The 27500-nt window shown below is 44.5% G+C and overlaps 1 protein-coding gene across 2 annotated transcripts in view; it reads right to left on the reverse strand.

Annotated features, from left to right (window-relative positions):
* Nucleotides 1–27500, reverse strand: part of LOC110153394 (FRAS1-related extracellular matrix protein 1-like) — a 50527-nt gene that overhangs the window by 11770 nt on the left and 11257 nt on the right. Inside the window, exons 3-14 of one of the 2 annotated variants that reach the window (XM_055164951.1) lie at nucleotides 26702–26843; nucleotides 24504–24726; nucleotides 24035–24296; nucleotides 21753–22010; nucleotides 17690–17855; nucleotides 13567–13765; nucleotides 9047–9191; nucleotides 8802–8931; nucleotides 8255–8327; nucleotides 4103–4252; nucleotides 2805–3175; nucleotides 1501–1542 (exon numbers count right to left, since the gene is read on the reverse strand). In XM_055164951.1, coding sequence (XP_055020926.1) covers nucleotides 1501–1542; nucleotides 2805–3175; nucleotides 4103–4252; nucleotides 8255–8327; nucleotides 8802–8931; nucleotides 9047–9191; nucleotides 13567–13765; nucleotides 17690–17855; nucleotides 21753–22010; nucleotides 24035–24296; nucleotides 24504–24666 — 1959 coding nt within the window. In that variant the 5' untranslated portion in view covers nucleotides 24667–24726; nucleotides 26702–26843. Of the gene's footprint in view, nucleotides 1–1500; nucleotides 1543–2804; nucleotides 3176–4102; nucleotides 4253–8254; nucleotides 8328–8801; nucleotides 8932–9046; nucleotides 9192–13566; nucleotides 13766–17689; nucleotides 17856–21752; nucleotides 22011–24034; nucleotides 24297–24503; nucleotides 24727–26701; nucleotides 26924–27500 lie in introns of those variants that run through there. The other variant, XM_055164952.1, reaches the window with a different exon arrangement.

A 27500-nucleotide genomic window follows, 5' to 3' on the forward strand; every position in this document is an offset into this window, starting at 1 on the left:
TCTTCACCTGCTCACCTGTCTCACCTGTCTCACCTGCCTCACCTGTCTCTCACCTGCCTCACCTGTCTCACCTGTCTCACCTGCCTCACCTGTCTCACCTGTCTCACCTGCCTCACCTGTCTCACCTGTCTCACCTGTCTCTCACCTGCCTCACCTGTCCTCACCTGTCTCACCTGTCTCACCTGTCTCACCTGTCTCACCTGTCTCTCCTGTCTCACCTGTCTCTCCCGTTTCACCTGTCTCACCTGTCTCACCTGCCTCACCTCTCACCTGTCTCACCTGTCTCACCTGTCTCACCTGTCTCACCTGTCTCTCACCTGTCTCACCTGTCTCACCTGTCTCACCTGTCTCACCTGTCTCACCTGTCTCACCTGTCTCACCTGCCTCACCTGTCTCACCTGTCTCACCTGTCTCACCTCTCACCTGTCTCACCTGTCACCTGCTCACCTGCCTCACCTGTCTCACCTGTCTCACCTGTCTCCCCTGTCTCACCTGCCTCACCTGTCTCTCACCTGTCTCACCTGTCTCACCTGTCTCACCTCTCACCTGTCTCACCTGTCCCTCACCTGTCTCACCTTCCTCCCTGCCTCACCTGTCTCACCTGTCTCACCTGCCTCACCTGTCTCACCTGTCTGTCTCTCACCTGTCTCACCTGTCTCTCACCTGTCTCACCTGTCTCACCTCTCACCTGTCTCACCTGCTCTCACCTGCCTCACCTGTCTCACCTGTCTCACCTGCCTCACCTGTCTCACCTGTCTCACCTGCTCACCTGTCTACTGCTGTCTCACCTGCTCACCTGCCTCACCTGTCTCACCTGTCTCACCTGTCTCTCACCTGTCTCACCTGTCTCTCACCTGCCTCACCTGTCTCACCTGTCTCACCTGTCTCACCTGTCTCACCTGTTTCACCTGTCTCACCTGTCTCACCTGTCTCACCTGTCTCACCTGTCTCACCTGTCTCACCTGTCTCACCTGTCTCACCTGTCTCACCTGTCTCTCACCTGTCTCACCTGTCTCTCACTCACCTGTCTCCTCACCTGTCTCACCTGTCTCTCCTCACCTGTCTCTCACCTGTCTCACCTGTCTCACCTGTCTCACCTGCCTCACCTGCCTCACCTCTCCCGTGTCTCACCTGCCTTCTCACCTGTCTCACCTGTCTCACCTGTCTCACCTCTCACCTGTCTCTCACCTGTCTCACCTGTCTCACCTGTCTCTCACCTGTCTCACCTGTCTCACCTGACCTGTCTCACCTGTGCCTCACCTGTCCCTCACCTGTCTCACCTCACCTGTCTCACCTGTCTCACCTGTCTCACCTCTGTCTCACCTGCTCCTCTCACCTGTCTCACCTGTCTCACCTGTCTCTCACCTGTCTCACCTGTCTCTCACCTGTCTCACCTGTCTCACCTGTCTCTCACCTGTCTCACCTGTCTCAGCTCAGGTGTTTATCTGAAATCAGACAAATCTAAACTTTTATTCTGTTGTGAACAAATGAAAAACTCACCGTCCAGACTCGCTCCTGCCCCCTCTCTGTGGACAAGTGCACCTACACAAAACAAACTCTTCATAAATTCATCAAAAACATTTTTAAAAAAAGTTCATAAAACAGATTTGGAGCCTCTAAAACCGAATTGTTCTGAATTAAATTGTTCGGAATTAAAATATTCTCCTTTGACTTTATATGGAAATACAGTAATAATCCTGAATTGAGGTTTACATGTAAAATATTATTCAGAATTAAATTATTTTTATTCAGAATTAAATTATTTTCATTCAGAATTAAATTATTCATGTAAACGTGGCATTTGACTGTGAAAAAATATTCTGAGCAGAGTCAGGACCAGTTTTGTCTCCAAATCCACAAATAAAAAATATCACAAAAACTCACAAATGTAACAGGACTTTTTTTTAAGGCCCTAAATCTAATTTTTAGTGAGATTCTTTTTCTTTGATGTGAGAAGTGTCAAAACTCAACACATGTTCAGTCCCTCAGAGCCACACCTGTACTTATATTTACTCAGTTACTTTTACTCGAGTAACTTCTGAGGAATCTTTCTGTCCGTGTACTTTTACTCTGACTTGAGTGATATTTTTATTGAAGTAAAGGTTTAATGCCACACTGTGAAACATTTCAGACAGAGCAATTTCATCTCCATGGAGAAAAACATCTGACAGACAAAACAGTGAATCTCCCACGGCAACGTAAGCCCCGCCCTCTTTCTGAATCTATGACATCACCAAGTGCTCCTCTGACCTCTGACCTCTGGTCTAACCAGGACTAACCTAAACCAGGATTAAACCAGGACTAAACCAGGATTAAACCAGGACTAAACCAGGACTAAACCAGGTCTAAACCAGGACTAAACCAGGACTAAAACCAGGACTAAACCAGGACTAAACCAGGTCTAAACCAGGACTAAAACCAGGACTAAACCAGGTCTAAACCAGGACTAAACCAGGGACTAAACCAGGTCTAAACCAGGGACTAAACCAGGTCTAAACCAGGTCTAAACCAGGGACTAAACCAGGTCTAAACCAGGTCTAAACCAGGACTAAACCAGGACTAAACCAGGTCTAGTCTCGTTCAGCTGTATAACTTTGGGTCTTTTGTGTTTTGGTCCGGGACGTGGAAACCTGGTCGTTACAGAGTGGTGGTACTTTTACTCTGACTTGAGTGATATTTTTATAGTAATAGTAACAGTACTTTTACTCGAGTACAGTCTGTGCCTCCTCTCTCTCTCTGATAATAACCCGCAGCGGTGGGACAGAGCGCCCTGTGGTGGACGTCAGAGGAACTGCAGGACTCACCCTCTGTCCCGGGTCCACACGGGTCTCTTTGTGGACCTGGGTCTGGACTTGGGTCTGGTACCTCCTTAGGTCCTTGGGGTGGGTCCACGTCTGGTCTCTGAGGTCCTGGTACAGGCCGGTTTGGTCTTGGTCCTGGGTCCAGGCCTGGTCCCTCAGGCTGAAGTCCAGTTCTCGGTTGGGGACGTCTCCTCGGGGGGGACTCCGTGGATCTGGTTCAAAGATCAACTCGGTCTCGATTTCTGTAACAGGGTCTAAGTCTTTTTCTGGACCAGGGTCTGGACCAGGGTCTGGACCAGGACTGAGACCAGGATCTGGACCAGGAGGGACCAATGGAACGAAGTCCTCAAAAGTCTCAAAAGGATCACAGCGACCTGGAAAATCAAAGTCCTGGTTTAGATCAAAGAAAAATGGATCACAATAGGTCCTGGTTTAGTCCTGGTTTAGTCCTGGTTTAGTCCTGGTTTAGTCCTGGTTTAGACCTGGTTTAGTCCTGGTTTAGTCCTGGTTTAGACCTGGTTTAGTCCTGGTTTAGTCCTGGTTTAGTCCTGGTTTAGACCTGGGTCCTGGTTTAGTCCTGGTTTAGTCCTGGTTTAGTCCTGGTTTAGTCCTGGTTTAGTCCTGGTTTAGTCCTGGTTTAGACCTGGTTTAGTCCTGGTTTAGACCTGGTTTAGACCTGTTTAGTCCTGGTTTAGTCCTGGTCCTGGTTTAGTCCTGGTTTAGACCTGGTTTAGTCCTGGTTTAGACCTGATTTAGTCCTGGTTTAGTCCTGGTTTAGACCTGGTTTAGTCCTGGTTTAATCTTAGTTTAGTTCTGGTTTAGTCCTGGTTTAGTTCTGGTTTAGTCCTGGTTTAGTTCTGGTTTAGTCCTGGTTTAGTCCTGGATTAGTCCTGGTTTAGACCTGGTTTAGTCCTGGTTTAGTCCTGGTTTAGTCCTGGTTTAGTCATAGTTTAGTTCTGGTTTAGTCCTGGTTTAGTCTGGTTTAGTTCTGGTTTAGTCCTGGTTTAGTCCTGGTTTAGTTCTGGTTTAGTCCTGGTTTAGTTCTGGTTTAGTCCTGGTTTAGACCTGATTTAGTCCTGGTTTAGACCTGGTTTAGACCTGGTTTAGTCCTGGTTTAGACCTGATTTAGTCCTGGTTTAGTCCTTATTTAAACCTGGTTTAGTCCTGGTTTAGTCCTGGTTTAGACCTGGTTTAGTCAAGGTTTAGTCCTGGTTTAGTCCTGGTTTAGTCCTGTCTTAGTCTTAGTTTAGTTCTGTCTTAGTCCAGTTCCAGTCCTGGTCTAGCTCTGGTCTTGTTGGGACCTTGTCTGGGGTCCAGGATCTCGACCCGGGCTGAGGTCCTGGTTCCGAGGACTGTGTTCTGGGGTTTTTTCAGGTGAACGGTGAAGGACTCGTGGTTTTCCTCCAGACCGTCGGCGATCGGGAAAATGTTCCAGGTTTTTACATTTACACCTGAAAAAAAAACACAAACATGAAGATTTAAAGCTCCAAGATCCAACAAAACAGACTCCTGCGACCTTAAAATGTTCTAATGTTCTAACTGTTCTAATGTTCTACTGTTCTAATGTTCTACTGTTCTAATGTTCTACTGTTCTAATGTTCTACTGTTCTAATGTTCTAATGTTCTACTGTTCTACTGTTCTAATGTTCTAATGTTCTACTGTTCTAATGTTCTACTGTTCTAATGTTCTATGTTCTACTGTTCTAATGTTCTAATGTTCTACTGTTCTATGTTCTATGTTCTATGTTCTACTGTTCTGTTCTATGTTCTATGTTCTACTGTTCTAATGTTCTCTGTTCTAACTGTTCTAATGTTCTACTGTTCTACTGTTCTACTGTTCTAATGTTCTAATGTTCTAATGTTCTAATGTTCTACTGTTCTACTGTTCTACTGTTCTAATGTTCTACTGTTCTAATGTTCTACTGTTCTACTGTTCTAATGTTCTACTGTTCTAATGTTCTACTGTTCTAATGTTCTACTGTTCTGTTCTAATGTTCTACTGTTCTACTGTTCTAATGTTCTAATGTTCTACTGTTCTAACTGTTCTACTGTTCTCTGTTCTACTGTTCTAATGTTCTACTGTTCTAATGTTCTACTGTTCTAATGTTCTAATGTTCTATGTTCTACTGTTCTACTGTTCTAATGTTCTACTGTTCTAATGTTCTACTGTTCTAACTGTTCTACTGTTCTAATGTTCTACTGTTCTAATGTTCTAATGTTCTACTGTTCTAATGTTCTACTGTTCTAATGTTCTACTGTTCTAATGTTCTACTGTTCTAATGTTCTACTGTTCTAATGTTCTAATGTTCTACTGTTCTACTGTTCTACTGTTCTAATGTTCTACTGTTCTAACTGTTCTAACTGTTCTAACTGTTCTACTGTTCTACTGTTCTAATGTTCTACTGTTCTAACTGTTCTAATGTTCTACTGTTCTACTGTTCTAATGTTCTACTGTTCTAACTGTTCTACTGTTCTACTGTTCTAATGTTCTACTGTTGTTCTACTGTTCTACTGTTCTAACTGTTCTACTGTTCTATGTTCTACTGTTCTAACTGTTCTAATGTTCTACTGTTCTGTTCTAATGTTCTACTGTTCTAATGTTCTACTGTTCTATGTCTACTACTGTTCTAACTGTTCTACTGTTCTAATGTTCTACTGTTCTACTGTTCTAATGTTCTACTGTTCTACTGTTCTATGTTCTACTGTTCTACTGTTCTAATGTTCTAATGTTCTAATGTGTTCTACTGTTCTAACTGTTCTATGTTCTACTGTTCTAATGTTCTACTGTTCTAATGTTCTACTGTTCTATGTTCTACTGTTCTACTGTTCTACTGTTCTACTGTTCTACTGTTCTACTGTTCTAATGTTCTACTGTTCTACTGTTCTAATGTTCTACTGTTCTGTTTCTAATGTTTCTACTGTTCTACTGTTCTAATGTTCTACTGTTCTACTGTTCTAATGTTCTACTGTTCTACTGTTCTATGTTCTACTGTTCTAACTGTTCTAATGTTCTACTGTTCTAATGTTCTAATGTTATGTTCTACTGTTCTACTGTTCTAATGTTCTACTGTTCTAATGTTCTACTGTTCTACTGTTCTAATGTTCTACTGTTCTACTGTTCTACTGTTCTACTGTTCTACTGTTCTACTGTTCTAATGTTCTACTGTTCTACTGTTCTAATGTTCTACTGTTCTAATGTTCTACTGTTCTACTGTTCTAATGTTCTGTTACTGTTCTAATGTTCTACTGTTCTACTGTTCTACTGTTCTAATGTTCTAATGTCTACTGTTCTACTGTTCTAATGTGTTCTACTGTTCTAATGTTCTACTGTTCTATGTTCTACTGTTCTAATGTTCTAATGTTCTACTGTTCTAATGTTCTACTGTTCTAATGTTCTACTGTTCTAATGTTCTAATGTTCTACTGTTCTACTGTTCTACTGTTCTAATGTTCTACTGTTCTACTGTTCTACTGTTCTACTGTTCTAATGTTCTACTGTTCTACTGTTCTACTGTTCTAATGTTCTAATGTTCTACTGTTCTAAGTGTTCTACTGTTCTAATGTTCTACTGTTCTACTGTTCTACTGTTCTAATGTTCTACTGTTCTACTGTTCTAATGTTCTACTGTTCTACTGTTCTACTGTTCTAATGTTCTACTGTTCTACTGTTCTAATGTTCTACTGTTCTACTGTTCTACTGTTCTACTGTTCTAATGTTCTACTGTTCTACTGTTCTACTGTTCTACTGTTCTATGTTCTACTGTTCTACTGTTCTATGTTCTAATGTTCTAACTGTTCTAATGTTCTACTGTTCTACTGTTCTACTGTTCTAATGTTCTACTGTTCTACTGTTCTAATGTTCTACTGTTCTACTGTTCTAATGTTCTACTGTTCTACTGTTCTACTGTTCTACTGTTCTAATGTTCTACTGTTCTACTGTTCTACTGTTCTACTGTTCTACTGTTCTACTGTTCTACTGTTCTACTGTTCTAATGTTCTACTGTTCTACTGTTCTACTGTTCTAATGTTCTACTGTTCTACTGTTCTACTGTTCTAATGTTCTACTGTTCTACTGTTCTACTGTTCTACTGTTCTAATGTTCTACTGTTCTACTGTTCTACTGTTCTAATGTTCTACTGTTCTACTGTTCTAATGTTCTACTGTTCTTCTATGTTCTACTGTTCTACTGTTCTACTGTTCTAATGTTCTACTGTTCTACTGTTCTACTGTTCTACTGTTCTACTGTTCTACTGTTCTAATGTTCTACTGTTCTACTGTTCTAATGTTCTATCTACTGTTCTACTGTTCTAATGTTCTACTGTTCTACTGTTCTACTGTTCTAATGTTCTACTGTTCTAATGTTCTACTGTTCTAGTTCTACTGTTCTACTGTTCTACTGTTCTAATGTTCTACTGTTCTAATGTTCTACTGTTCTAGTGTTCTACTGTTCTACTGTTCTAATGTTCTACTGTTCTACTGTTCTACTGTTCTAATGTTCTACTGTTCTACTGTTCTACTGTTCTACTGTTCTACTGTTCTACTGTTCTAACTGTTCTATGTTCTGTTCTACTGTTCTACTGTTCTATGTTCTACTGTTCTATGTTCTATGTTCTACTGTTCTACTGTTCTAATGTTCTACTGTTCTACTGTTCTACTGTTCTACTGTTCTACTGTTCTAGTGTTCTACTGTTCTACTGTTCTAATGTTCTACTGTTCTACTGTTCTACTGTTCTACTGTTCTAATGTTCTACTGTTCTACTGTTCTACTGTTCTAATGTTCTACTGTTCTACTGTTCTACTGTTCTACTGTTCTAACTGTTCTAATGTTCTACTGTTCTAATGTTCTAATGTTCTACTGTTCTAACTGTTCTACTGTTCTAACTGTTCTAATGTTCTACTGTTCTACTGTTCTAATGTTCTACTGTTCTACTGTTCTACTGTTCTACTGTTCTACTGTTCTACTGTTCTAATGTTCTACTGTTCTAATGTTCTAATGTTCTACTGTTCTACTGTTCTACTGTTCTACTGTTCTACTGTTCTAATGTTCTAATGTTCTAATGTTCTACTGTTCTAGTGTTCTAATGTTCTACTGTTCTACTGTTCTAATGTTCTAATGTTCTACTGTTCTAGTGTTCTAATGTTCTACTGTTCTACTGTTCTAATGTTCTAATGTTCTACTGTTCTAATGTTCTAATGTTCTACTGTTCTACTGTTCCTCGTCACAAACAGAGCTGGAGCTGTGTTTTGTTTCATTCACATATTACCCCAATCACATGATGACATCACGAGTTGGAACAGAGTGTTTCCTGCAGGTTTGTGTGTTATAAAAGTGTGAATAAAACGACGTTAGAACTTTTCTCCGTTCTTCTCTCGGGGTTTAAATCTGCTCTGTGTAACTCTCCCGGCTGGAGAAATGTTCCACAGTGCAGCTTTAATAAAAACACGTGACTCTGACCTGGGTCAAACTGCAGCAGCGACGCCGAGCTGTGAGTGAAGTCCACGCCCACTTTAGCCCCGCCCCCTTCCACCTGGAACACAAGAACCACGACAGAACACCACGATCACTACTACTACTACTACTACTACTACTGACACTACTACTACTACTACTACTCTTAGTAGTAACAGTAGCAGTAGCACTAGTACTAGTAGTAGTAGTAGTAGTAGTAGTAGTAGTAGTAGTAGTACTAGTAGTAGAAGCAGTAGTAGTAATAGCAGTAGTAGTAATAGTAGTAGTAGTAGTAGTACTAGTAGTAGTAGTAGTAGTAGAAGCAGTAGTAGTAGTAGTAGTAGTAGTAGTAGTAGTAGTAGTAGTAGTAGTAGCAGCAGCAGCAGCAGCTAGTAGTAGTAGTAGCAGTAGTAGTAGTAGTAGTAAGTAGTAGTAGTAGTAGTAGTAGTAGTAGTAGTAGTAGTAGTAGTAGTAGTAGTAGTAGTAGTAGTAGTAGTAGTAGTAGTGTCAGTAGTAGTACTTGTAGTACTTGTAGTACTTGTAGTACTTGTACCTGTATAGAGACATACGCCGGGTCGGAGCTGGACCCGGTTCTTTGGACTTGGATCTGTAAAGTTCCTGAAGTTTCACACGTCCTGAAACATGAGGCCGAGAACTGCACCCGAGACCACGACAGGTCCAGTCTGAAGGAAGACCGGGTTAGAACCAGGACCAGACCAGGACTACACAGAGACCGGACCGGGACCGGACCGGGACTACACAGAGACCGAACTGGGACCGGACCGGGACCGGACTCACCTCCGAGGGGGCAGGCTGTTTCCCGCCGGGTCGGACAGAACCAACAGGAAGTGGTCGTTTGTGACGTCGACGTCGACAGGAAGTAAATAAACCACCGACTTCTGGTTGACGTCCCTCTGAGTGAAACGACTCTGAATGTACGAACCTGAAACAGACCAGGACTAAACCAGGACTAAACCAGGACTGAACCAGGACTGAACCAGGACTGAACCAGGACTGAACCAGGACTAAACCAGGACTGAACCAGGACTGAACCAGGACTGAACCAGGACTGAACCAGGAAACCAGACTGAACCAGGACTGAACCAGGACTGAACCAGGACTGAACCAGGACTGAAACCAGGACTAAACCAGGACTGAACCAGGACTGACACAGACCTAAACCAAGACTAAACCAGGACTGAAACAGAACTAAACCAGGACTAAACCAGGACTGAAACAGAACTAAACCAGGACTAAACCAGGACTTAACCAGGACTGAAACAGAACTAAACCAGGACTAAACCAGGACTGAACCAGGACTGAACCAGGACTGACACAGAACTAAACCAGGACTAAACCAGGACTGAAACAGAACTAAATCAGGACTAAACCAGGACTGAAACAGGACTAAACCAGGACTGACACAGAACTAAACCAGGACTAAACCAGGACTGAAACAGAACTAAACCAGGACTAAACCAGGACTGAAACAGAACTAAACCAGGACTAAACCAGGACTAAACCAGGACTGAACAGAACTAAACCAGGACTAAACCAGGACTTAACCAGGACTGAAACAGAACTAAACCAGGACAAAACCAGGACTGACACAGAACTAAACCAGGACTAAACCAGGACTGAAACAGAACTAAACCAGGACTAAACCAGGACTGAAACAGAACTAAACCAGGACTAAACCAGGACTGAAACAGAACTAAACCAGGACTAAACCAGGACTTAACCAGGACTAAACCAGGACTGACACAGAACTAAACCAGGACTGAAACAGAACTAAACCAGGACTAAACCAGGACTAAACCAGGACTAAACCAGGACTAAACCAGGACTAAACCAGGACTGAACCAGGACTAAACCAGGACTAAACCAGGACTGAAACCAGGACTGAACCAGGACTGAAACCAGACTGAACCAGGACTAAACCAGGACTGAACCAGGACTGAACCAGGACTGAACCAGGACTGAACCAGGACTGAACCAGGACTAAACCAGGACTAACCAGGACTGAAACAGGAACTAAACCAGGACTAAACCAGGACTGAACAGAACTAAACCAGGACTAAACCAGGACTGAAACAGAACTAAACCAGACTAAACCAGGACTAAACCAGGACTGAAACAGACTAAACCAGGACTAAACCAGGACGACTGAACCAGGACTGAAACCAGGACTGACACAGAACTAAACCAGGACTAAACCAGGACTGAAACAGAACTAAACCAGGACTAAACCAGGACTGAAACAGAACTAAACCAGGACTAAACCAGACTGAAACAGAACTAAACCAGGACTAAACCAGGACTAAACCAGGACTGAACAGAACTAAACAGGACTAAACCAGGACTAACCAGGACTGAAACAGAACTAAACCAGGACAAAACCAGGACTGACACAGAACTAAACCAGGACTAAACCAGGACTGAAACAGAACTAAACCAGGACTAAACCAGGACTGAAACAGAACTAAACCAGGACTAAACCAGGACTGAAACAGAACTAAACCAGGACTAAACAAGGACTTAACCAGGACTAAACCAGGACTGACACAGAACTAAACCAGGACTAAACCAGGACTAAACCAGGACTAGAACCAGGACTAAACCAGGACTAAACCAGGACTGAACCAGGACTAAACCAGGACTGAACCAGGACTAAACCAGGACTGAACCAGGACTGAAACCAGGACTGAACCAGGACTGAACCAGGAACCAGGACTGAACCAGGAACCAGACTGAACCAGGACTGAACCAGGACTGAACCAGACTAAACCAGGACTGAACCAGGACTGGACACAGGACTAAACCAGGACTGAACCAGGACTGAAAACAGACTAAACCAGGACTAAACCAGGACTGAAACAGAACTAAACCAGGACTAAACCAGGACTAACCAGGACTGAAACAGAACTAAACCAGGACTAAACCAGACTGAACCAGGACTGAACCAGACTGACACAGAACTAAACCAGGACTAAACCAGGACTGAAACAGAACTAAAACCAGGACTAAACCAGGAAACCAGGACTGAAACAGAACTAAACCAGGACTTAAACCAGGACTGAAACAGAACTAAACCAGGACTAAACCAGGACAGGACTAAACCAGGACTTGAAACAGACTAAACCAGGACTAAACCAGGACTAACCAGGACTAAACCAGAGGACTAAACCAGGACTTAAACCAGGACTGACACAGAACTAAACCAACTAAACCAGGACTAAACCAGGACTGAAACAGAACTAAACCAGACTAAACCAGGACTGAAACAGAACTAAACCAGGACTAAACCAGGACTACAGGACTAAACCAGACCAGACTAACCAGGACAAACCAGGACTGAACAGAACTAAACCAGGAAACCAACTAAACCAGGACTAAACCAGGAACTAAACCAGGACTGAAACAGAACTAAACCAGGACTAAACCAGGACTAAACCAGGACTGAAACAGAACACTAAACCAGGACGAAACAAGGACTAACTAAACCAGGACTAAACCAGGACTAAACCAGGACTAAACCAGGACTAAACCAGGTCTAAACCAGGACTAAACCAGGACTGAAACAGAACTAAACCAGGACTAAACCAGGACTTAACCAGGACTAAACCAGGACTGAAACAGAACTAAACTAAACCAGGACTAAACAGGACTAAACAGGACTACCAGGACTAAACCAGGACTAAACCAGGACTAAACCAGGTCTAAACCAGGAGTAAACCAGGACTAAATCAGGACTAAACCAGGACTGATCCAGGACTAAACCAGGACTAAACCAGGACTAAACCAGGTCTAAACCAGGACTAAACCAGGACTAAACCAGGTCTAAACCAGGAGTAAACCAGGACTAAATCAGGACTAAACCAGGACTGATCCAGGACTAAACCAGGACTAAACCAGGACTAAACCAGGTCTAAACCAGGAGTAAACCAGGACTAAATCAGGACTAAACCAGGACTGATCCAGGACTAAACCAGGACTAAACCAGGACTAAACCAGGACTAAACCAGGACTAAACCAGGACTAAACCAGGTCTAAACCAGGAGTAAACCAGGACTAAACCAGGACTAAACCAGGACTAAACCAGGACTAAACCAGGACTAACCAGGTCTAAACCAAAACCAGGACTAAACATAAACCAGGAGTAAACCAGGACTAAACCAGGACTGAACCAGGACTAAACCATAAACCAGGACTAAACCAGGACTAACCAGGAAACCAGGACTAAACCAGACTAAACCAGGACTAAACCAGACTAAACCAGGACTAAACCAGGACTAAACCAGGACTGAACACAGAACTAAACCAGGACTAAACCAGGACTAAACCAGGACTAAACCAGGACTAAACCAGGACTAAACCAGGTAAACCAGGACTTAAACCAGGTCTAAACCAGGACTAAACCAGGACTAAACCAGGTCTAAACCAGGAGTAAACCAGGACTAAATCAGGACTAAACCAGGACTGATTCCAGGACTAAACCAGGTCTAAACCAGGACTAAACCAGGACTAAACCAGGTCTAAACCAGGAGTAAACCAGGACTAAATCAGGACTAAACCAGGACTGATCCAGGACTAAACCAGGACTAAACCAGGTCTAAACCAGGAGTAAACCAGGACTAAACCAGGACTGAACCAGGACTAAACCAGGACTAAACCAGGACTGAAACAGCAACTAAACCAGGACTAAACCAGGACTACACCAGGACTGAACCAGGACTACCTCAGGTCTACCTCAGGACTACCTCAGGTCTACCTCAGGTCTACCTCAGGTCTACCTCAGGACTACCTCAGGTCTACCTCAGGACTACCTCAGTCTACCTCAGGACTACCTCAGTTCTACCTCAGGTCTACAGCAGGTCTACCTCAGGTCTACCTCAGGACTACCTCAGGTCTACCTCAGGACTACCTCAGGTCTACCTCAGGTCTACAGCAGGTCTACCTCAGGTCTGCCTCAGGTCTACCTCAGTTCTACCTCAGGTCTACCTCAGGACTACCTCAGGTCTACCTCAGGTCTACCTCAGGTCTACCTCAGGACTACCTCAGTTCTACCTCAGGTCTACTCAGGTCTACCTCAGGACTACTTCAGGTCTACCTCAGGACTACCTCAGGTCTACCTCAGGTCTACCTCAGGACTACCTCAGATCTACCTCAGGACTACCTCAGTTCTACCTCAGGTCTACCTCAGGTCTATCTCAGGACTACCTCAGTTCTACCTCAGGTCTACCTTAGGTCTACCTCAGGTCTATCTCAGGTCTACCTCAGTTCTACCTCAGGTCTACCTCAGGTCTACAGCGTGGTACCTGTGAGCATGTTCTCCAGGTGTCCGTGTTGAGGACCTGAGGTGATGGTGTAAGTCAGGTCCTGGTCGTCAGAGTCCGGGTCTGAGGCCTGGAGGTTGGACCGGTCCAGGATGATCCCGAAGCGTCCGGAGCCCAGAGCCGAGACCAGCGACGGCGAGAGTCTGGAGACGAGCGACGGCGGAGAGTCCGGACGCTCGATCTGCAACACAACACAAGTACTAATACTACTACTGCGGGTATTAGTACTACTACTACTGCAGCAGGTAATACTACTACTACTACTGCAGCAGGTAATACTACTACTACTACTGCAGCAGGTAATACTACTACTACTACTGCAGCAGGTAATACTACTACTACTACTGCAGCAGGTAATACTACTACTAGCTACTACTACTACTGCAGCAGGTACTACTACTACTACTACTACTACTGCAGCAGGTAATACTACTACTACTACTGCAGCAGGTAATACTACTACTACTACTACTACTACTGCAGCAGGTAATACTACTACTACTACTACTACTACTACTGCAGCAGGTAATACTACTACTACTACTGCAGCAGGTAATACTACTACTACTACTGCAGCAGGTAATACTACTACTACTGCAGCAGGTAATACTACTACTACTGCAGCAGGTAATACTACTACTACTACTACTGCAGCAGGTAATACTACTACTACTACTGCAGCAGGTAATACTACTACTACTGCAGCAGGTAATACTAATACTACTACTACTACTACTGCAGGTACTACTACTACTACTACTACTACTACTACTACTACTACTACTACTACTACTACTACTACAACTACTACTGCTACTACTACTACTACTACTACTACTGCAGGTAATACTACTACTACTACTACAGCAAGTAATACTACAACTACTACTACTACTACTGCAGGTAATACTACTACTACTGCAAGTACTATTACAACAGACACTACTACTACAAGTAGTACTACTACAGGTACTACTACTACTACTACTGCTACTACAGATACTACTACTACTGCTACTACAGATACTACTACTACTACAGATACTACTACTACTACTACTACTACTACTACTACTACTACTACTACTACTACTACTACTACTACTACTACTACTACTACTACTACAGATACTACTACTACTACTACTACTACTACTACTACTACTACTACTACTACTACTACTGATACTACTACTACTACTACTACTACAGATACTACTACTACCACTACTACTACGACTACTACTACTACTACTACAGGGGGGCGGCAGTAGCTCAGTTGGTGGAGCATTCGCCCACTGATTTGAAGGTTGGTGGTTCGAATCCAGCTCTCAACATAAACATCACAGGTTGAGCATCAGATCCACTGACCCACAGGTTGGCTGGTGTGATTCCAGCTCCCACAGATGAATGCTGCCGTTGTGTCCTTGGGCAAGACACTTAACCCACCTTGCCCACAGTGTCTGTGTGCACTGGTGTGTGAATGTGTGTGTGAATGGGTGAGTGGTTCCTTGTTGTAAAGTGCTTTGAGCCTTGAAGGTGGAAAAGCGCTATAGAAAAATGTGACATTTACCATTTACTACAGATACTACTACTACTACTACTACTACTACTACTACTACTACTACTACTACTACTACTACTACTACTACAGATACTACTACTACTACTACTACTACAACTACTACAACTACTACAGCAGGTAACTACTACTACTACTACTACTACTACTACAACTACTACTGCTACTACTACTACTACTGCACTACTACTACTACTACAGATACTACTACTACTACTACTACAAACTACTACTACTACTACTACTACTGCAGGTAATACTACTACTACTACTACTACTACAGCAAGTAATACTACAACTACTACTACTACTACTGCAGGTACTATTACTACAGACACTACTACTACAAGTAGTACTACTACAGGTACTACTACTACTACTACTGCTACTACAGATACTACTACTACAGATACTACTACTACTACTACTGATACTACTACTACTACTACTTCTACTACTACTACTACTACTACTACTACTACTACTACTACTACTACTACTACTACTAACTACTACTACTACTACTACTACTGCAGGTAACTACTACTACTACTACTGCAGGTACTACTACTACTACTACTACTACTACTACTACTGCAGGTACTACTACTACTACTACTACTACTACTATACTACTACTACTACTACTACTACTACTACTACTACTACTACTACTGCAGGTAATACTACTACTACTACAGCAGGTAATACTACTACTACTACTACTACTACTGCAGGTAATACTACTACTACTGGAAGTACTATTACTACAGACACTACTACTACAAGTAGTACTACTACAGGTACACTACTACTACTACTGATACTACTACTACTACTACTACTACTCAGTACTACTACTACTACTACAGATACTACTACTACTACTACTACTACTACTACAGATACTACTACTACTACTACTACTACTACTACTACAGATACTACTACTACTACTACTACTACTACTACTACTACTACTACTACTACTACTACTACTACTACTACTACTACTACTACTACAGATACTACTACTACTACTACTACTACTACTACTACTACTACTACTACTACTACTACTACTACTACTACTACTACTACTACTACTACTACAGATACTACTACTACTACTACAGACTACTACTACTACTACTACTACTACTACTACTACAGATACTACTACTACTACTACTACTACTACTACTACTACTACTACTACTACTACTACTACTACTACTACTACTACTACACAGATACTACTACTACTACTACAGATACTACTACTACTACTACTACTACTACTACTACTACTACTACTACTACTACTACTACTACTACTACTACTACTACTACATACTACTACTCTACTACTACTACTACTACTACTACTACTACACTACTACTACTACTACTACTACTACTACAGACTACTACTACTACTACTACTACTACTACAGACTACTACTACTACTACTACTACTACTACTACTACTACTACTACTACTACTACTACTACTACTACTACTACTACTACTACTACACTACTACTACTACTACTACTACTACTACTACAGATACTACTACTACTACTACTACTACTACTACAGATACTACTACTACTACTACTACTACTACAGATACTACTACTACTACTACTACTACTACAGATACTACTACTACTACTACTACTACTACTACTACTACTACTACTACTACTACTACTACTACAGATACTACTACTACTACTACTACTACAGACTACTACTACTACTACTAATAGTCATATTTCCCCAAGGCCCCTCCCACCAGCGTTGGCAACAGGTTTAACCTACTTTCCTCATTCAGTCCTGGTTTAGTCCAGTTTTAGTCCTGGTTTAGACCTGTTTTAGTACCAGTTTTAGTCCTGGTTTAGTCCTGGTTTAGTCCAGTTTTAGTCCTGTTTTAGTCCAGTTTTAGTCCTGTTTGAGTCCTGGTTCAGTCCAGTTTTAGTCCTGGTTTAGTTCAGTTTTAGTCCTGGTTTAGTCCTGGTTTTAGTCCAGTTTTTAGTCCTGGTTTAGTCCAGTTTTAGTCCTGGTTTAGTCCAGTTTTAGTCCTGGTTTAGTCCTGGTTTAGTCCAGTTTTAGTCCTGGTTTAGTCCAGTTTTAGTCCTGGTTTAGTCCTGGTTTAGTCCAGTTTTAGTCCAGTTTTAGTCCTGGTTTAGTCCAGTTTTAGTCCTGGTTTAGTCCTGTTTTAGTCCAGTTTTAGTCCTGGTTTAGTCCAGTTTTAGTCCTGGTTTTAGTCCTGGTTTAGTCCTGGTTTAGTCCAGTTTTAGTCCTGGTTTAGTCCTGGTTTAGTCCAGTTTTAGTCCTGGTTTAGTCCAGTTTTAGTCCTGGTTTAGTCCTGGTTTAGTCCAGTTTTAGTCCTGGTTTAGTCCAGTTTTAGTCCAGTTTTAGTCCAGTTTTAGTCCTGGTTTAGTCCAGTTTTAGTCCAGTTTTAGTCCAGTTTTAGTCCTGGTTTAGTCCAGTTTTAGTCCTGGTTTAGTACCTGTATGGTGAAGACTGCGGGCTCGGTGCTGATTCGTCCGTACAGGAGGAAGCCGGTGTTTGATTGGTCGGTGGGCAGGAAGTGGAAGGCGTCGATGGAGGCGCGGGTCTTGGGGTCGTGTCGGTACGTGACCCCGGCCCGGTCCAGGTCCCACTGAGAGAACCGCCTGAGGAGAGGTCAGAGGTCAACAGGGCCAAAACCAGGACTGAACCAGGACTGAACCAGGACTAAAACCAGGACTAAACCAGGACTGAACCAGGACTAAACCAGGACTAAACCAGGACTGAACCAGGACTAAACCAGGACTGAACCAGAACTAAAACCAGGACTGAACCAGGACTAAACCAGGACTGAACCAGGACTAAACCAGGACTGAACCAGGACTAAACCAGGACTAAACCAGGACTAAACCAGGACTGAACCAGGACTAAACCAGGACTGAACCAGGACTAAACCAGGACTGAACCAGAACTAAAACCAGGACTGAACCAGGACTAAACCAGGACTGAACCAGGACTAAACCAGGACTAAAACCAGGACTAAACCAGGACTAAAACCAGGACTAAACCAGGACTAAACCAGGACTAACCAGGACTAAACCAGGACTAAACCAGGACTGAACCAGGACTAAACCAGGACTGAACCAGGACTAAACCAGGACTAAACCATGTCCAATATATATATATATGTATATATATATAATTTTTATTTTTCCTTTGAAGCGCCTGGAGGCCTGTTGTGCTTTAAGTTTTGAGCCTCTACCTGATCCCACTGATCTGAAAACCTGCAGCAAACAGACACTTTTTGTTTGTTCTCTTCAGTCATTTAAAGTTTGTTTTCTGCTGCAGATTCAACACACACACGTCGATGTTTAACTGAACAAACTATCCTGTGGTTTAGATTTGAACCATCCTGTCTCTTCCTTAAGATACGTATGGAACTGAACATGTGAAAGTGCCCCCTAGAGGTGGGAATCTGGAAATGAAAAGTCTAAAAGATATTTCTGGATTCACCAAAGTAAGACTCTCACTCCTCACAAACTGAATGTAGAGTTTGATCTAAGATGATTTTATGATATGCTTAAACTATTTCTGTATTTAATAGAATGTTTTTTTATGTACATGAATCTCTAAACTGTTTTTTAGACTGAACTCACTTTGGGACGTCCCGTTCTTTGGAGGGGACATGAGCACCTGGGTTGGTGACCGTTTTGTGTGCTGTGGTCCACAGCAAGAAAAATATCTGACCAAGGCTTTTTTCACCAAAACGTTATTTAAAAATAAAAAGCTTTTGGACATCAGTCATCTAAATGTGCTCTGCATTTTTCACTTTAGCTGCTCCCTGCATTTGCACCTCTACAAGAATTGTGTTGTGAGTTTTGTGTTTCATTTAACAGGACCAAACAGAAAATAAAACCAAAATACTTTAAAATGTGACGTGTTACTGCATCTCTGCCTCGGGCTCAAATCAGCGGGACATTGCACTAAACTATTATCAAAAACTATTTACACATATATAAAGACACGAAACAGAAAGGAAAGTACGATCATTTAAAGTGGAAAATCACAGGATATTGTGTTTTAGTGCAGCCACAGCTCGATGACAGAAGTTATGTCATTTAAATCAGAACGTGGCAGTTCAGGTTAAGTCCACCAGAGGGCAGTGTGACTCTGTGCCTCTCAAACAGAGCTGATGGAAGAATGAAGTATGTGTTTGAAACTATTATTTTAGTCTGAATTTTTCAGATAACTGCAGTGGGCGGAGCTAGAGGATAGGTGAAAACAGAAACTTTGTGAGCTCTAAAGTTCAGTCCAGTGGTGTCAACAGTGCTCCCCAGCTCCAGGGGGAAACTTCTCATGTATTTTTTCCCTCAAAATTTTAACTCTGTGGTGACTAAAGAAAACAAGATCTATAACTTTTGTTTAATATCTGTGTCTGAAACTTTCTGAAAGTTACTAAATCATTTTCACAGAATCTTGTATTTTAAATGTGCTTTTTGGACAGAAACCTCTGCGCTCTGGACATTAGTTTGCACGAAGCTGTTAACCTCCACGATGCCTTTAAACTCTTCATATTTGAATACAGTGACCAGATTTTCAAAATAAAAACCTGGGACGTCTCTGGTTTGTGGTGGTTGGTCATAATAAAATTGTGAAACGAGTTTGTAATTAAGAAAAACTGTTCTGCACTCTGCACTAATGTGAGTCAGTACAGTCACATTTTCTTTGTGCTTGTCGTTTTTAATCAGATTTTCTGTATTTGACCAAAACAAATGTCAGTTTATGTTTCTCTTTACTGTTGCAGGATCAGAGACACTGGGACATTTCTTGTGTAAAACTTGGACAAATCAGTGTTTTTTTGTGTAAATCTGTGGGACAGAGACACAGACTCAAAACTGGGACTGTCCCATGTCCAAGGGGACGACTGGACACTTTATATTTGAATCTTTTGAAAAGTTTATGACAGAGGCCAAAACGCTGAAAACATGTCAGTGATCTGAGCACCAAACCTATTCATATATTTAAAAGTAAATACAGGAAGTGCTCCGTTATGTTTTTAATCTTTCTCTGTAATTCCAGTCCTTTTCAGAGGGATAGTCCGATCTATGCTCACTTCTGTTTCACACTGACCTGTTGGTCCGTTTCACACTGACCTGTTGGTCCGTTTCACACTGACCTGTTGGTCCGTTTCACACTGACCTGTTGGGTTTCACACTGACCTGTTGTTTCACACTGACCTGTTGGTGTTTCACACTGACCTGTTGGTCCGTTTCACACTGACTGTTGTTCTGTTTCACACTGACCTGTTGTCCGTTTCACACACTGTTGGTTGTTTCACACTGACCTGTTGGTTCTGTTTCACACTGACCTGTTGGTCTGTTTCACACTGACCTTTGGTTTGGTCCGTTTCACACTGACCTGTTGGTTCTGTTTCACACTGACCTGTTGGTCCGTTTCACACTGACCTGTTGGTTCTGTTTCACACTGACCTGTTGGTTCTGTTTTCACACTGACCTGTTGGTTCTGTTTCACACTGACCTGTTGGTCCTGTTTCACACTGACCTGTTGGTTTGGTCCGTTTCACACTGACCTGTTGGTTCTGTTTCACACTGACCTGTTGGTCCGTTTCACACTGACCTGTTGGTTCCGTTTCACACTGACCTGTTGTTGTTGTTCTGTTTCACACTGACCTGTTGGTTCCGTTTCACACACTGACCTGTTGCCTGTTGTTTCACACTGACCTGTTTGGTTTGGTCCGTTTCACACTGACCTGTTGGTTCTGTTTCACACTGACCTGTTGGTCCGTTTCACACTGACCTGTTGGTTCTGTTTCACACTGACCTGTTGGTTCTGTTTCACACTGACCTGTTGGTCTGTTTCACACTGACCTTTTGGTTTGGTCCGTTTCACACTGACCTGTTGGTTCTGTTTCACACTGACCTGTTGGTCCGTTTCACACTGACCTGTTGGTTCTGTTTCACACTGACCTGTTGGTTCTGTTTCACACTGACCTGTTGGTCTGTTTCACACTGACCTTTTCGTTTGACTGACTGTTTGTTTCTGGTCTGTTTCACACTGACCTGTTGGTTCTGTTTCACACTGACCTGTTGGTCTGTTTCACACACCTGTTGGTTTCACACTGACCTGTTGGTCTGTTTCACACTGACCTGTTGGTTCTGTTTTCACACTGACCTTTTGGTTGGTCCGTTTCACACTGACCTGTTGGTTCTGTTTCACACTGACCTGTTGGTCCTGTTTCACACTGACCTGTTGGTTCTGTTTCACACTGACCTGTTGGTCCGTTTCACACTGACCTGTTGGTGTTTCACCTGTTGTGTTTCACACTGACCTGTTGGTTCTGTTTCACACTGACCTGTTGGTTCTGTTTCACACTGACCTGTTGGTCCGTTTCACACTGACCTGTTGGTTCCGTTTCACACTGACCTGTTGGTTCCGTTTCACACTGACCTGTTGGTCCGTTTCACACTGACCTGTTGGTTCTGTTTCACACTGACCTGTTGGTTCTGTTTCACACTGACCTGTTGGTTCTGTTTCACACTGACCTGTTGGTTCTGTCCAGCGGTGTTCCGTGCAGCAGGAGTTTGCCGTACCGGGGCATCTGGGTGATTTCGTAGGTGAGGTTCGCCGCGGCGGTGTCGGGGTCGGTCAGGAGCAGGTGAGATCTGGTTATGATCCCGGTGGAACCCTCCTGGACCCGGAGTCCCGAGTTCTGGACCAGACTGGGCGGGATTCTGTCCAAGTGGACGATGTGAACCAACAGAGACCCAAAGACTGAAGAGACGCCGTTAGACACGACGAAACTGAGGAGACAAGAGAGAACTGAACCAGGACTAAACCAGGACTAAACCAGGACTGAACCAGACTAAACCAGGACTAAACCAGGGACTAACCAGACTAAACCAGGACTAAACCAGGACTGAACCAGGACTAAACCAGGACTGAACCAGGACTAAACCAGGACTGAACCAGGACTAAACCAGGACTAAACCAGGACTGAACCAGGACTAAACCAGGACTAAACCAGGACTAAAACCAGGACTAAACCAGGACTAAACCAGGACTAAACCAGGACTAAACCAGGACTGAACCAGGACTGAACCAGGACTGAACCAGGACTAAACCAGGACTAAACCAGGACTGAACCAGGACTAAACCAGGACTGAACCAGGACTAAACCAGGACTAAACCAGGACTGAACCAGGACTAAACCAGGACTGAACCAGGACTAAACCAGGACTGAACCAGGACTAAACCAGGACTGAACCAGGACTGAACCAGGACTGAACCAGGACTGAACCAGGACTGAACCAGGACTGAACCAGGACTGAAACAGATTTAACAGTGGTCTTTACACCAGGAGCATCAGCAGCACTTTTATGTGTTCGTGGTTTATCTGTTTCCTCGTCAGTGTGGAGCAAGAAATAAAAGGAGTCATAGTTGGAAGAAATGAAGATAAAATCCAAACATCTGTGCGACACGACGCTCAGTGACGATAAAGAGACAAACACAAGAAATTCATAAAGGAGATCGACATGGTTTTTAGTTCGGACCAAAATCTCTGAGATGTTAACAAACTTTGTTCTTGTTCTTATCACCTCAAGAACAAAGTTCTTATGAACATGAAAAGGCCTTTAGATTTAAACAAACTTTACTGATCCACAACAGATATAATTTGGATAAAAGTTTGGAGACGCTTCAAAATTAGAACTCCAACCTATTTCGTGAGCCGCTCGTGCGCCGCTCGTGCGCCGCTCGTGCGCCGCTCGTGCGCCGTCGCCGCTCGTGACGCTCGTGAGACGCTCGTGCGCCGCTCGTGCGCCGCTCGTAGACGCTCGTGACGCTCGTGAGACGCTCGTCAGACGCTCGTGACGCTCGTGAGACGCTCGTGAGACGCTCGTGAGACGCTCGTGAGACGCTCGTGAGACGCTCGTGACGCTCGTGAGACGCTCGTGAGACGCTCGTGAGACGCTCGTGCGCCGCTCGTGCGCCGCTCGTGCGCCGCTCGTGAGACGCTCGTGAGCGAGAGACGCTCGTGAGACGCTCGTGCGACGCTCGTGACGCTCGTGAGACGCTCGTGCGCCGCTCGTCCGACGCTCGTGAGACGCTCGTCCGACGCTCGTGCGACGCTCGTGAGACGCTCGTGAGACGCTCGTGAGACGCTCGTGAGACGCTCGTGCGACGCTCGTGCGACGCTCGTGAGACGCTCGTGAGACGCTCGTGAGACGCTCGTGAGACGCTCGTGAGACGCTCGTGCGCGCTCGTGAGACGCTCGTGCGACGCTCGTCCGACGCTCGTCCGACGCTCGTCCGACGCTCCGACGCTCGTCCGACGCTCGTCCGACGCTCGTGAGACGCTCGTGCGACGCTCGTGAGACGCTCGTGAGACGCTCGTGAGACGCTCGTGAGACGCTCGTGCGACGCTCGTGAGACGCTCGTGAGACGCTCGTGAGACGCTCGTGCGCCGCTCGCTCGTGCCGCTCGTGTCCGCCGCTCGCGACGCTCGTCCGACGCTCGTGAGACGCTCGTGAGACGCTCGAGAGACGCTCGTGAGATGCTCGTGAGACGCTCGTGACGCGTGACGCTCGTGAGACGCTCGTGCGACGCTCGTGAGACGCTCGTGAGACGCTCGTGAGACGCTCGTTGAGACGCTCGTGAGACGCTCGTGAGACGCTCGTGCGCCGCTCGTGAGACGCTCGTGCGCCGCTCGTGAGACGCTCGTGAGACGCTCGTGAGACGCTCGTGAGACGCTCGTGAGACGCTCGTGCGAAGCTGCTGCTGTTACTCTTACGTTGTTACCCTTTGGTGTAAACTGGGGCAGTACTGACCTGACTGAGTCTTGCGCCCCCTGGTGGCTGTTGTCGTGAGTGTAACAGACTCTCTGCGCCGTCACGTCCAGTTGGGTGAAGTTCTTCAGAGGGACTCCGGGGGCGCTCACCAGACTCAGGGTCCCGAGCCGAGGACCGTCCTGGACCCTGTAGACCAGGTCCTGAGGAGGTCCGGAGTCCTGGGCCAGGAGATAGTTCGAGTTCAGGACAAGTCTCTCGCCCTCCGTGATCCGAGCCGGACGAGTACTGAGCCTCAGCGCCCCTGAGAGGTCAAAGGTCAAGAGGAGGAGACAGGGGTAAAGGAGAAGTTCAGTCCTGGTCCAGTCCTGGTCCAGTCCTGGTTCAGTCCTGGTTCAGTCCCGGTTTAGTCCCGGTTCAGTCCCAGTTTAGACCCGGTCTAGTCCCGGTCCAGTCTTGGTCTGGTCCTGGTCTAGTCCCAGTCCAGTCCTGGTCTAGTCCTGGTCCAGACCTCTCTCTCTGGTCCGGATGTGGATGTAGAAGGTCTGGATCGGGGTCTCGTTGGTTCGGTCGCTGAGGATGAACCTGAAGCTGTCGTGACCTTTTGACCCCGGAGTGACCCCGGTGACCTCTGCGTGACCTTCGACCCGGTGCGCGTAGCGGATCCGGTTCATCTCCACGTCGGTCTGAGTGAAGTTCTGCCCCGGATACAGAACCGACCAATCAGAGCCGCTCTAGAGACGAGACGAGAGGAAGCGGCCAATAGGAGATCAGTCCACACAAAACTAACTTTGTTTTCAGTTTAAAGGGAAAGTTCGGGATTTTTGACATGAATCTGTGTGTCGTCCCCGTGAGCAGCGTCACATCCACACTGACTCACCCCGACAGCGTCCGGTGAACCCAGACACTGGCCGTTTTCGGTGCTGATGAAAGTCGTCCGGCAAGTTGACTGGGGACTGTGTAATAAAGTGTTTTTCTTCTCAAAACAATCTGTGTTCAAAAGAGTGAAACATTTGCATCACAAAACCATCGTCGCCAAAAAAGTCAGACCTCATTATCGCTTGGCACTATTTTCTTTCCGTTCGTATCACTGCGCCAGGTGACAGCCGCGCACGGATCCATCCCTCTGTTCAGTTGTTCGTCAGTGTTTACATGCGCAGACGCTGCGACGTGAGAGAACTAACGTGAGAACTTTTAAACACATGTTGTTTTGAGAAGAAAAACACTTTATTACACAGTCCCCAGTCAACTTGCCGGACGACTTTCATCAGCACCGAAAACGGCCAGTGTCTGGACTCAGCGGACGCTGTCGGGGTGAGTCAGTGTGGATGTGACGCTGCTCACGGGGACGACACACAGATTTATGTCAAAAATCCCAAACTTTCCCTTTAAAGTCTTTAAGCAGCTTTTCTGGTCCCAGTCTTACGTTATATTTTAAGACTTTTCGTTTCTAATTGCAAAACGGCCACCGCTGTTGTCATGGCAACTGCATCCACAGCTCCTTATTCTTTATTTAAAACCAATTCTGTAAACCAGAACAGGACGTTCACATGAGAGATTTAATTCTGAATATAAATTAGTTCTGCTTTAAAAAGTCTGTGTAAACACTTGAAATGAAAATGATGATTGTGAATTAATCTTAATAGTGCAGTAAGTGTTTGTTTTATTCTGATTTTAAATCTGACTGAATTTGGTTCCTGGATCATGTTTGTGGTTTGTTCTTGTTAAAATAATGTTGGTGTTTCATGTTCGTCGTGTCGTTCTTCGATCCGGCTCCTCCAATCGTGTCTCGTGACTTTGATCCACGTCTCTTTGGATTTGTGAGCGGGATGTGGAAGTGGGCTGAGCTTTTGTCTTCTTCTTCTCCTTCTCCGACGCTCTTCCCTTCTCCTCCTCCTCCTCAGTTCACAGACGGAAAGTGTGATGAGACAATTCTCCAATTATCATCAGAACCACTGCGGGAAAAGTCTGGATCTGAGCCGCTCTAGCAGCTTGTGCTCTGATTGGTCCAAACGCTCCTCGCTGTGCACGTTACAGTTGGAGGAGCTCATCCAGAGTGAGGAAGTAAATATGGAACGACGTATCCAAGACGTATCTTGGGTTCATCTTCAGGTTTTATCAGAGTTCTGTGGTCGAGCTCAGAGTCTCACGTCTCCAGGTTGGTCTTTAGTGGTGAGGTTCTTTCTGTGGTTCTGCCCACTGAACATGTGCAGGAGCGTCTTTTCTCCCACGGGCACACGCCAATGCAAGTGAGCGTGTGCAAGGAGCGTGGTCTCGTGTGTCATGTGATCATTTTGACCAATCAGAGTGAGAGGAGCCGAGTGGAGCAGAGCGAACGATTAAAAGACTTTTTTTTTAAGACAACAACAAACAAGTTTATCATCTGAAAAAAGGTAAAAATCTAAAAAAAAATCTGACATTTTTGAAAGCTGTAGGTGCCCTGTCAGTCCCTGTCAGCCCCTGTCAGCCCCTGTCAGCCCCTGTCAGCCCCTGTCAGTCCCTGTCAGCCCCTGTCCCTGTCAGTCCCTGTCAGCCCCTGTCAGAGGAACAGGAGCAGTTTGTTACTTTTTGCTCTGTGGGAAAAATCCTTTCTGGGCCAGACTGTTTTTTTTTCTCTGTAGTTCCTCCAGTTATTTTAACAGATCCATGACTCAGACTCAGACACGTCAAAGTCCCTAAAATGGCGTCCTGTCCGGTGCAGTGTGTTACCTTCCTCTGCAGCGCCCCCTGTCTGGGGACTGTGCTCAGGACGTAGAAGACCCGGTCCAGGTCTGAGTCTCGGTCTTCTGCCTCCAGGACCACGCAGGACAGGACCCTGGTCTGACCGGAGTCCACCTCAAGACCAGAGTTCCTAAAACAGTCCACAGATCAAATTAGAACTTTACACCTGATGCCCTTCCAGACACAAGGACAAGACACAAGCAAGACAAACGAAAGTCTGATATTAAACAAACTGACTCCTGGGAGCTTCAAGTCGTGTTCTCATGTTATTACCTCCTCAAAAACAGAGCTGGACTTGTGTTTTGTGTTTGAGTAACTCTTTATTATGAGTCTGTCTACATCTCCAAAGCTCCAAACGCTCTGTTCCACCCTGTGATGTCATGAAGTGTTTCTTTTTTCCTATCTATATTTATATCTGTATTAGTGTTGTAGTCAAGAGCGCACTAATCGAGACAAGACCAGTCCAAGACCGCAGGGTCCTGAGACCGAGACAAGACCGAGATTTTTAAAGGTCGAGACAAAGACAAGACCAAGACCACGGCCCCTCAAGACCAAATCGAGACCGTCTTTGTCATTTTCAACATTTATTTGTATTTTACAGTTATTTTGGTACGAATAGATCAACGCTTTTATAAATCTATCTTTGTTTTCGTCGAGTGTCAGACCTCGAGACCGAGACAAGACCGAGTCAAACGCCTTCAAGACCGAGACAAGATTTAGATGAGACTGAGTCCAAACGCCTTCAAGACCGAGACAAGACCGAGTCCAAACTCGTTTAAGACCGAGT

Source organism: Boleophthalmus pectinirostris, unplaced genomic scaffold (assembly GCF_026225935.1).
Source record: "Boleophthalmus pectinirostris isolate CB_2022bp ecotype Guang Dong unplaced genomic scaffold, ASM2622593v1 HiC_scaffold_7, whole genome shotgun sequence".
Taxonomy (NCBI): Eukaryota; Metazoa; Chordata; class Actinopteri; order Gobiiformes; family Gobiidae; genus Boleophthalmus; species Boleophthalmus pectinirostris.